The sequence below is a fragment of the Lagenorhynchus albirostris genome, chromosome 9 (genome assembly GCF_949774975.1).
Source record: "Lagenorhynchus albirostris chromosome 9, mLagAlb1.1, whole genome shotgun sequence".
NCBI classification, from domain to species: Eukaryota; Metazoa; Chordata; class Mammalia; order Artiodactyla; family Delphinidae; genus Lagenorhynchus; species Lagenorhynchus albirostris.
The window spans coordinates 69,467,941-69,480,283 of record NC_083103.1 but is presented as its reverse complement, the minus strand read 5'-3'; the positions used below and the strand labels follow the sequence as shown (position 1 = coordinate 69,480,283).

General features: G+C 41.9%; 1 protein-coding gene across 1 annotated transcript in view; it reads right to left on the bottom strand.

The window, feature by feature from the left end:
* Window positions 1-5,416, bottom strand: part of HEPHL1 (hephaestin like 1) — a 92,923-nt gene extending 87,507 nt beyond the window's left edge. Inside the window, 1 exon segment of the mRNA XM_060157892.1 lies at window positions 5,247-5,416. Coding sequence (XP_060013875.1) covers window positions 5,247-5,416 — 170 coding nt within the window.
* Between the last annotated feature and the right edge of the window lie 6,927 nt (window positions 5,417-12,343).

The window sequence follows — 12,343 nt, the reverse complement described above, 5'->3', positions numbered from 1 at the left end:
CCTTTACCGTCAACTGGGCTGCCACAGTGATATGGCTGGGTAAACTCCCTTAACAGACCCTAACTTGGGGTTTGAGTAGTCATCAGTTTCACTCGTGTCCAAGTATGGGTCTGCCTGTGAGTTAGCACCCACGAAGACCCCTGCATTTCACTGGGAAGAAAAACAACCTGTTTGTGTGTTGGTGGCCTAAGGAGATCTTGGTGAGAATTGTAACTTTAAATAAGGTGATCCACTCTGGTTCCATTAAAGACCAGGCTTTACCACTGAAGCACAGTCACACCTTAATTAAGCACTTTATGAGCAGGACTGGCAGGAGTGAATCAAATGCTAACACCATCCCCAGGCAAGTCAAAGGAGCCCTGTGTCCCCATTAAGCCCAATGGTGAAAAGGAGGAATATATTCATCAGGAGAAAAATTTTCTAAATAGAATGTAACTCCTAAATCCTATACTTTCTAGGAAACATCCATGCTTATAGTCTCAATTATGTTTTTGACCCCTATGATCAAGAAAAGGTACCAAGTGGAAAGTTCAATGGCACCATCTGATGGCTATCATACCTTGGTGAAATGATTTCAATTTATTTCTTATCTCATCCTTGTGAATCAGGATTTATTAGGCTCTTGGCACTGCCTAATTTGGGGTTCCAAGATTTTTTACATCACTGAAACTTTGGCACTCACCTTTCTTTCCCCCTAATTTTTGCCCATTCCCCTCATTCAAAGATAAAGCAACCAGAATAACTAAATTGACAGTGATTAGTTCTTACGTTTTTTGTGTGTGTGTGATCAGTAAATAGCAATTTTTTTAACATCTTTATTGGAGTATAATTGCTTTACAATGGTGTGTTAGTTTCTGCTTTATAACAAAGGGAATCAGTTATTCATATACACATGTTCCCATATCTCTTCCTTCCTGCATCTCCCTCCCTCCCACCTTCCTTATCTCACCCCTCTAGGTGGTCACAAACCACCTAGCTGACCTCCCTGTGCTATGCTGCTACTTCCCACTAGCTATCCACTTTACGCTTGGTAGTGTATATATGTCCATGCCACTCGCTCACCTCGTCACAGCCTACCCCTCCCCCTCCCCATATCCTCAAGTCCATGCTCTAGTAGGTCTGTGTCTTTATTCCCATCTTACTCCTAGGTTCTTCATGACTTTTTTTTTTTCTTAGATTCCATATATATGTGTTAGCATACGGTATTTGTTTTTCTCTTTCTGACTTACTTCGCTCTGTATGACACACTCTAGGTCCATCCACCTCACCACAAATAACTCAATTTCAGTTCTCTTTATGGCTGAGTAATATTCCATTGTATATATGTGCCACATCTTCTTTATCCATTCATCTGTCGATGGACACTTAGGTTGCTTCCATGTCCTGGCTATTGTAAATAGAGCTGCAATGAACATTTTGGTACATGACTCTTTTTGAATTATGGTTTTCTCAGGGTATATGCCCAGTAGTGGGATTGCTGGGTCATATGGTAGTTCTATTTGTAATTTTTTAAGGAACTTCTGATTCCAAATGACCGGCCTTTCTCAGTCCTCCATGGGTCACTGTCACTGACAAACTCTGTGTAGGGAAGAGGGGTTATTTTACATATGCTGGGCCTTCCTCTCCACCAACAGAGCACTCATCCTCCAGCTGCAGAGGTGACTGGTGTACATCAAACCACTAGAGAGCAAAGCAGGGAGAAGGAAACACTGTGTCCAAGGCCAGATAAAGACACCAGATAAAGCTCCATGAGGGGTTGGGAAGGAAGCTTATCAGAATAAGCCAGGGCTGTGGGGAAAAACTCTGTGGGTGAAGTGAAGAATTGGAGACCGTTCTTAAAGAATAGGGAAAAAAATGAATGGGTAAATAAAAATATAGAATACTTCAAAAATTGTCACATATCCCCACTCTCAGGCTTTCTTCAACTCTGATTTCTAGGCTGAACATTTGCAAATCATCTCTCTCCTTGAATTGCAAAAAATCTTTCTAGAACTGGCAAGTAAGGTAAGATGTTTTTCATTTGGTTTTGAAAATTATGTCTAATGCCTTAGAATTATACTTCTCAAGTGACTTTAAGGATTATGTTTCAACTCCCTTGTTATACAAAGTAAGGAAATTGATGTTCAGAGAGATTATGTGACATGTTCAAGGTTACACAGCAGGTTGGGGGCAGAGCAAGGACTAGAAGTCAGGTCTCCTGGTTTCTAGTCTAGGCTCTTTCCACTCATAATGGAATACTAGGCACCCGGCTGTCATGAACTTCTAAATATTGGGCACTTTCTGGGTGTGAATATCTAACCAGCAGAGAGTCCTCAGAAGTGATGTCTACTCATCCTGCAGAAGCTAAGAGGCATGGTCGCATCACCCAAGATGATTCGTTGCTCTGGGGGAAATGGCACAATGCAGAGCACACATAGTGAGCTCCATACTTGTCCCATAATCGTGACATCTTCACATATGTCACCTGTGGCACCCATGACACTTGTGAACCATGGCACCTGAGACACGTGTCCTGTGGTCTTCAAGCAAGAGTCAGCAGCCAACCACAACTGTACCTTCTTAGAAACTTGCCCTGAGCCACTGGTCACATGAGTAGCACTTCCTGGCATGATTGCTGCTAAAAGCCAGCACGCCTCACATCCTCACTCAGGCTCCCTTTTAAGAGTCAGGAGTCTGCCCCGCATAAACATTGCTCCTTGACACACCAGAAGGGAACCCTTGGGGACCTTGGCATTCCAGGTATGACATCTAGTATGCCAGCTTCTCCTGAAGGGCTGGAGTACTCCTCTATGGAACCACGGCATTGTTAAACCACCTTACTATAATCTGATGACAAACTGTGTTTTAGTCATGCCTATTCTCTTATTTTTTTCTTTTCTTTTTCACCATAACTATTTTCATACATTTTATTGTAATTTCTTCAAAGCACCATCTTCTGGCTGAAATGATCTACAGAGATCCCCTAACTTCTTCCTGCACCCAGCCTTGTGAAAATGGCATTTTAGTATTTGAGTATTTAAAGTACTCTGGGTTTTTAAACAGACTCCCAGATATAGAAAACAAACTTATGGGTACCAAAGGGGAAAGGTGGGGCACAGGGGCGGGATAACTTGGGAGTTTGGGATTAATATATACACACTACTATATTTAAAATAGACAACCAACAAGGACCTACTGTATAGCACAGGGAACTCTGCTCAATTCTCTGTAATAACTTAAATGGGAAAAGAATTTGAAAAAGAATAGACATCTGTATATGTATAACTGAATCACCTTGCTATACACCTGAAACTAACACAACATTGTAAATCAACTATAGTCCAATATAAAATAAAAATTAAAAAAAAATAAAGTACTTTGGGTTTTTGAATGAACCCAGGTAATTGGTTTGGTCACTGACACCAGTGATCATTTTCAATGTCTTTCTGGAAAGAGTGACAAGTGAGACTAAACCTGCCCTTGGTAAAGAATTGGGTCTTTCTAGAAAGTTCTTATTAATGGAATCCCTGACTTCCCTCAAAGTTGAGTTTAATTCAATGGGAAAGGATCACCTTTGCCAGGAAAAGGTTGCATCGTGAAAAAATATTGGCTCTGAAGTCAAAGCAATGTGAGTTTGGTGCTGCCTTTTACATTATAAACAAGTACTTAACTTCAGAGCCTCAGTTCCTTGTTTGTAGAGTGGGAATAATAACATCTGCGAGCAGTAATGAATTAAAAGTCTCTGGTGCAATCACTGGGTCAGAGTAAATGCTACCAAACAGCTATACTGGCACGGGCATTTCAGGAGAAAGATAGAATTCTGTGCATATGGAAATGTGTCCAACATCACATTGCGCTTAAAGACCACACTCACTACCCTCAATGCACACATCTTGAATATTTTCCCGTCCAATAGCTGCTCACAACGATCATTTTTCTACTGATGCCTTTTTGAGGACAGCAGAGCTCTATTTCCAGGGAAAGCCCCTGGCAGTCAGGAGAGTCTTTCAACCCCATATCCACGTGTCACAGTACAAACTACAACCATCAATTGTCAGCAGATGTGAGATTGAAAGAAGTCAAGAGCATTCTCTGGAAATAGCCCCTGGACATTAAATTTCCTGGTACAAAGCTTAAGGAAAAGTCTTTCTTGGTAGCCTGGCTGGCATGAGCATCATCTTTTTTGAATAAACAAAACATGACTATGCCTCTTTTGTGTTGTTAGAAAACCTGGAAGCCGTGTGTCCAAGCCAACTGGGTCTTTGGTCTTTCCCCAGGGCAGGGGGACCTGGCATTTAAAGACCTGCTGGCAGACCCCATGAATCTTAGCAACTAACCTCATCTTTAAAAAATGGAACTTGGATTTGAATGCACTGGGCTCTGCCTATCAAGAAAGGAACAAGCATCCGAATATATGACTATTTGCCAAAACATCTCAAAAGATGTTCTAAGAACTACGACGTTGAAAATATGCACGACAGTTCTGTAGCCAGCAGGTGATTTCAGAGGGAACTCCAGGGAGCAAATGAGAGATTTAAGACACAGCACTCTGGGAGGAAGAGAGGTAACAAGCGCTATTTTCTGCAAAAATAAAAAGTCAGGGACATAGAAGACTGCAGCATCATCTCACCCAGCTATGCCCTGGGCTCTGGAGATAAATATTGCCCTCAGATTGAATGAGCTGGGGCTGGAACAAACCTCTCACCAGCAAAATAAAGCCATTTCTAAGTGGACTCAAGGAAACTCTTAAAATACCAGCCAAATCTATTATAACTGTCCCCCTTTTTTAAACGTTACAAAACAAAATGTAACTACCTAGAGCATACTTATCTCTAATTATGATGTTTCATTCCAAAAATAAAAACTAAGAAAACATTATGTGTTTTAACAGTGAAGAATTCTTGAAATTTCTCAAATTTTTATCCCAAGTTTTAACTTTTTTTTTTTAACACAGTGAGTCCAGAAGCCCTGGAAGTTCTTAGTGGTACCTAGTGAAACTTGTCCATATAGAGAGTAAGCCATTATTCAAAACACATGGTTTTGTACATGGCTCTTCACAGACGAGGCTGTGAATAGATGGAGCTAAGAATGTCTCTTCCAAATTACACACTCGCCCATGCAAGGGCTCTCCAAGCAAACACAAAACCCCTCCTGTTGATTTAGGTCAACTCACCCCCACTGTAGCCACCCAAGGTATACAACCTTCCCCAAGCAGGTTCAAAAAGGAGCCAAACCTGGGAGTCTATGGGGACCCCAATTTCACTCACTTGTCTTCTGAGAAACTTTTCCCAGTAATAGCGTTCTTTCCTTGGGGTACATAGTTCCAGTATTCTTCCACAATCCCAATGTGGTATGTTCTGGTAACTGCGCCAACCATCCCAGACAGACCCAGGAATGTAAGGAGAAGGATGCAGCCAGCTGGCCGCTTCCGAGGCATTTGTGGATGTAACTCAGGCAAGCAGCCTGCACAGGAGACAACACTGCCTGTCCCTCCCCCTCACTCAGAGCTAGTTATAAATAAGGAATGGACAAGGTTCAGCTCCTCCTACTTAGGTAGTTTGGGGTTGGGACAGAGGCTGACAACTTGTATAAGCAGAGCAAGCTCGATGGGGTAGCTGCTATGATGACCAAACTTTTGCCAGCCATCCTAGTAATGTAACTGGCTTATTTATTTACTCTCCAAACCAAACAGACTTGTTTCTGTAAGGTTTTGTGCTCTGCTCTGACATTAGTCTTTCATCTTTGCCAGGAATGTCAGTACAACAAGTTGGGCTGATGGCTTCCCCCTGCTTTCTCTTTTTTTCTCTACACCTATTACAAGAACATATTAAAATTGGAAAACTGGGTGGGTCTGCCTGAAGCATCAGGAAATAATCCCAAGCATTAAAGAAGACTTCATCTCTGTCGAAAAGGCAGAGGGAGTGATGTAATCACCCTCCACCTTCTCCAACTTTCATGAGGCTTTCATGTTTCATGAGGCTACACGAAACAATCAACTCACATCATACAGTTTATAACAACATTGTAAAACCTCACTAATTCTCCATTGCTCATGCACCATCTTCCCCAGAGGCTCTCAAATCCCATCAGCAAAAATGAGGCACTCAATCGCCCAGCTCGGCCAAAATTTTAGAGGCCATCACCCCCAAGGGCAGAGAGCTGCTTTTCTTAGAATGAATGAAAATAATAAGGAAGGAGTACCCTTCAGGCACATGAAGACAAAATTCAGTAGCAGGTCTTTGGGTCAAAAAGGTGAAGGGATGCTCATTCTTCTATTTATTCTAATCTGTGACCTAGAATCTCCGTGTTGAAAGAGACCTCATCCAACCCTGCAAGAGAGCCAATCTGATTCCCATGCAGAGTTGCTCTTGAGGCAGCAGCCATGGAATGAAGGAGACAGCCTCCTGGCTGGGCTTTGAGGTTAGACAGACCTGTGTCTGAATCTAGTCCTACCAGTTACTAATTTAGTGGCACTGAAGAATAACTTGACCTCACTAAGTCTGGGTTTGTAAAATGGGGATGGAGGGATTGTTAAGAAAATTTAAAGGATGCTATAGGAGCAAATCTAGATGAGTTTGGGCTTGATAACTTTTTAGATAAAACAGCAAAGACATGATCCATGAAAGAAATAATTGATAAGCTGGATTTCAAAACTAAATTTCTGCTCTGTGAGAGACACTGTCAAAAGAATGAGAAGAAAAGCCACAGACTGGGAGAAAAAACTTGCAAAATACACATCTGATAAAGAACTGTTATCCAAAATATACAAGTAACTCTTAAAACTCAGCAATAAGAAAACAAACAACCTGATTAAAAAATGGGCAAAAGACCTCGACAGACGCCTGGTCAAAGAAGATATACGGTTGGAAAATAAACATATGAAAAGATGCTCCACATCACATGTCATTAGGGAATTAAAATGACAATGAGATGCTACTACACACCTATCACAATGGCCAAAATCTGGAACACTGAAAACACCGAACGCTGGTGAGAATCTGGAGCAATAGGAACGCTCATTCATTGTTGGTAGGAATGCAAAATGGTACAGCCATGTCAGGACACAGATTGCCAGTTTATTATAAAACTAAACGTACAGTGCACATTAAATATCCTACAATTTTATTTGTCAACTGTACCTCAGTAAAACTTTTTTAAAAAACCCTAGAATTTTGCCATATGATAGCAATCACATTCTTTGGTATTTACACAAAGGACTTGAAAACTTATGTCTAGACAAAAACCTGCACAGAATAAATGAACAGTAGTTTATTTATTCCATTATTCCAGATAATGGAATATTATTCAACAAAGAAATGAGCTATCAAGCAATGAAAAGACATGGAAGGACCTCAAATGCATATTACTAAATGAAAGAAGCCAATCTGAAAATCTACATATTGTATGATTCCAACTAGATGACACATGGGCAAAGACAAAACTATGGAGACAGTAAAAGGATCAGGGATTATCAGAGGTTTGTGAGGAGGCAGGGATGAATAGGCAGAGCACAGAGGATTTTTAGGGCAGCGAAACTACTCTATATAATACTACAGTATGTGGTGGATACATGTCATGATACATTTGTCCAAACCCACAGAATATAGAACACCAAGAGTGAACCCTAAAGTGAACCCGTTATCATTGGGTGATAATGATGTATCACTGAAGGTTCATCGATTGTAATAAATGTACCACTCTGGTGGGGATGCTGATAATAGGGGCACTCAGCATGCGTGGGGGAAGGAGGTGTGTGAGAAAACTCTGCAGCTCAGTATTGCTGTGAACCTAAAACGTCTCTATAAGAGTCAAATCTGTTTTTTTAAAAGAAGATCTGAAAAGATGATGTCTGCAAAGTGCCTACCATACCCACAGAATAGGTTTGCAATAAATGTTAACGTCCTTATTCCTCAACTGCACCCTCTAAGAGAGCCTCTGCCTCAGCCCGTGTTATAACAGATGCATTTTCACCAACATTCTTCTGTTTTCTTTCCCAGAGTCCCATCCACCACACCTCCCACTAGGCTCAAGTAAGAGAGTTCTTTCTCTTTAAATTGTAGGTGTGCTATAGATATGCCATAGCATGGGTTTTGAGTTGACATCCATCTTAGCTAATAAAATACATGCTGAGTATCTTGTTTCATAGCCAAGCTCTTAATAACTTTGATTTATTGATTTGCTTTTATGTCAGGACACTTGTACAATAGAATAATTTCCATAGCACATTACCCTTTAACTCAGATCTATTCTTTAGTATAAGTTTGGAAGCTTTGTGTGAGTTCGTCACTTTAATATCCACTACAGAGGAAGGATTCACAGGCCGAACCTGAGCACGACCTCAAAAGAAGTAGGGCTTCAGGAGTTCTTGGAATTTGGAAATGTCCCAGAACAAATAGCTTTTTGTTTATACCCCAGAGAAGCAGACTATTTTGGGCCAAACAGGCTTGATGTGGTATCAAAAACTTCATTAGGACATATTGCACACAATTGTTGTAGACGGGAGAAACAGGTATAAATGACACAAATCAAAAACACACAGTTAACTTTTCTACTCAGGATACTGAATGCATATAATGAAGACCCTGAGGAAGGCATCACCTAACTTCTGATTCAAAATGAGGTCCACAGAGAAGACCCAGAGCACGGGAGGTGCTGTAGCCGATAAGATGAGTGCACTCAATCCATTCGAAGCAGAGAACGTGGTTCCTGAGGGGCAAAAGAGCCAGGGAAAGTTTACTAAAAGTGATGCAATAAAGTTCTGGAAATTTCTTTGACTTTCTTCCTTATTCTAGGACAATAGCATCTGAATTACCTAAGAGCCGAGGAGCAGAAAAGAAAGGTGTGTGAGTGAATGAATTGTTCCTGTAACACTCATTTCTGAAAACCCACTGTTAAATACAAGGCGTCATGGACAATGTTGAGAGTTTGATCAGGAAGTCTGTGAGTAATAATGTGAACAAATACTTTAAACTCCATTGGACACTCTTCAGACATAAATAAAGCAGAGAAATGCAACGTTTATAAAGCACCTACTATGTGAGATGGACAGTCCAGGTATTCACTCCCTGATTTCCTCAGTATACTCACCAGGTTTAAGACCTGGTAAATCTGATGCCATGCATCAACAGGACCATATTATATTTCTCTGAAACATACTACAGGATACTTAGAGAATAAAACTTTTAGTGGGAGAAGCCAATTCAGATAAATAGTATTCCAGCTAGCCTTAGCTGAGGTGTCATTTTAAGTAATAAATAAACTGTGAATGACAAAATTGGCTGCCCCATTCTTTAGACTTTTTGCGTGTTTTAAGAGAAATATTAAATACTCCTTAAGAGATTTTCGATATTCCAAACTCCGACCAAAAGCTTTCACTGGTCTAGCCCTCTCACTGCCCTGCCACAGTAGATCATGGCTCTTCAACCTCCTTGGGTCCCGTAGTTTCTTTTTTTTTTTCGGTCCCGTAGTTTCTTGAAGGGATCTTTTTATTTCTCACCTGGAGGAACCTTAGACCTTTCTAGTTGCTCTCACAGGGCCCAGAGTGATCATCCTGAATGTAGATGGGACCAGGTTTCTCCACTGCCTGAGATTTTTCAGTAGCTCCCCATGGCCTTCAGGATAAGGGCTGATAGCTTTGACTTGACTTTCAAGACTGGTCCTGATCTGGCTCCTAGGGACTGGAGCCCTCGCCTCAACATTTAGCCCAGGCTCTCATCATCATCATCATCATCATCATCACCATGGCAACCAGTCTGCCCTTCATCTGTGCTCCCATCATCACTTTGTGTGTGCCTTTGCCATAGCATTTATCACACTCACATAGTGCAGTAATCATCTGTTTGTCTGCCCTCCCACACAACACTCATCAGAGGCTTCTTATGGGCAGGGACTGAGCCTTGTTCATCCCTGTGTCCCCGGTGTCTGATGTTAAATGGTGAACCAACGCATGCGCAAATGAATGAATGAATATATTAGATGCTACCAGTATGTACCACGTGTGTGTTATGTGGTGGTTTCTATGCTAAGCCCTTTACGTGTATTATCTCATTTAATTATAACAACATCTCCATCAGGTGTGCACCATTTTATCCATTTTACAGATGAGGAAACTGAGGTTTAGAGGGGTTCCATAATTTTCTCAGCACCCCACACTGGTAAGCGGTAGAGATCTGTGAGACTCCAACACCAGCATTTCTACCCAGACAAAGGAGAATGGGGAGGTCAGAGTTTATGTCTTCCTGCTTTATACTACTGAGTGGGACCCGGTCTCTGTAAAGAAGTATGAACCAGGACTGTTCAAGGACCTGTCCATTGAAGGAGGATCCCCAAATGCCACCCCACCAGCCCAGTTCATGCACCCCTGACAGCCAGGGAAAGTCCTAATTATTACAGAACACCCAAACATGCCATTCTGCTTCATCCCTCCTGTTCTGACCCTCCATCCACTCCACGTCTCACCCGCACTAAATTCCTCACCGTCCTCCTGAACCTTCCTAGGCTCTTCCTCTGGGAGGCCTTCCTTGTTTCCTGCTACACCCACCACACCTTCCCTCCCATGTGTCCCTCCTCTGTGCTTCTTCTGGACTTTGCATACATGCTTATCCTTGTTTATACAATTATTTGCTTACATGTCAGTCTTCCTTACTAGGCTCTAAACTCCTTGAGAACAGGGTCTGACCAGCCCTCAACACCTCCCTCCTGCTATGCCTGAAGTCCTAAGGCTTTACTAAAAGAACTCACTGCTAAGGGCCTGCTCCAGCCTCCACTTGCCACCCCTGGGTCCCCCATCTCAAAACTCTTGCTCTCCTGATACTCTCACCTGCCCATTCTTTTTGCACCATCCACTCACCTGGGATGGGATTTTGCCCTCCCTCCTCCCCTCCCTTCTCCTTCCCACCATCCTATCTTCCACTCATGCCTCTGCTCCAAACTCTGAGGTCTGAGAACCAGTCCTGCCTCATCCCTACATCCAGTTCTGTGCTCAGGCCCCTTCATATGTGGATTGGGAGATTTGAAAGGCATCCTGTTCATCTCTGCATCCTCAGTGGTAAGCACAGAACCAGTGGTTAGCAGTATGCACTGAGGAAAAAAAGGGAATAACAACTGTAGCATTTACAACACGCCAGGCAAGGTACTAAATGTTTTACATACATCATTTCTTATTCCTTACCACCACAATACTCTATGAGGTAGATATTTTTGTTCTTGTATTGCAGGTGGGAAAACTAAGGTTTGGGAAGATTAATAACTTGCCCACGTCACACAGCTAGAAAATAGTGGAGCCAGGATTCAAACCACGGTCTGTCTGATACAGAAGCCTACACTCCAGACCACCACACTGGACTAAATGAAAGCCAAGGCCAGTTCAGGAGACCATTCCAAGAAAGAAAACATGAGCAGTCTACAGAAATTTCTCCAAACATAAACATGACCTACAATTTTTAAAGAAGCAGAATGTAGAATGCACATGGACAACCACTCCACCAAACAAAGGTCCAGTGATGAAATCATTCATTCCACTATTTGAAAATATTTGCTGATCACCTACTTTGTTAACTGTTCTAGTCAACTGAGAATGAGACAGGCCCTGCCCTCAAAGAGTTTATGTTCTAGTGAGGGAGACAGACTGTCGATAATAAACAAGTACTAAAGTATTTATTTAAAAAGATTAACCAAATATCTTGATGAGTTCAGTGAAGTTCAAGTAAAATCCAGTGTGAATGGTGTGGGGAGAACGTCAGGGCTGTACCCAGGAGGTGTCTGAGAGGTTCGGGGAGGTGGCCCAGCAGCTTGCTCTGAGCATGCTGGTATTTTATAGAGTGGAATATAGCATATTAGAGTCCCATCCCTAAAGCCTCACCCACTGCCATCATCAAAAAGGAAGGAAGGAAGGAAGGAAGGAAGGGAAAGAAAGAGAGAGAGAGGAAGAGAAAGAAAGAAAGAAAGAGGAGAGAAAGAAAGAAAGAAAGAAAGAAAGGGAGAGAGAGAAAGAGGGAGGGAGTGGGGGGGGAAGATGGAGGGAGGAAGGAAGGACGGAAGAGAGAGGAAGAGAAAGAAACAAAGAAACAAACAAAGAAAATAGAGCTGCAATGAACATATTGGTACATGACTCTTTCTGAATTATGGTTTTCTCAGGGTATATGCCCAGTAGTGGGATTACTGGGTCATATGGTAATTCTATTTTTAGTTTTTTAAGGAACCTCCATACTGTTCTCCATAGTGGCTGTATCAATTTGCATTCCCACCAACAGTGCAAGAGTGTTCCCTTTTCTCCACACCCTCTCCAGCATTTACTGTTTCTAGATTTTTTGATGATGGCCATTCTGAGTGGTGTAAGGTGATACCTCATTGTAGTTTTGATGTG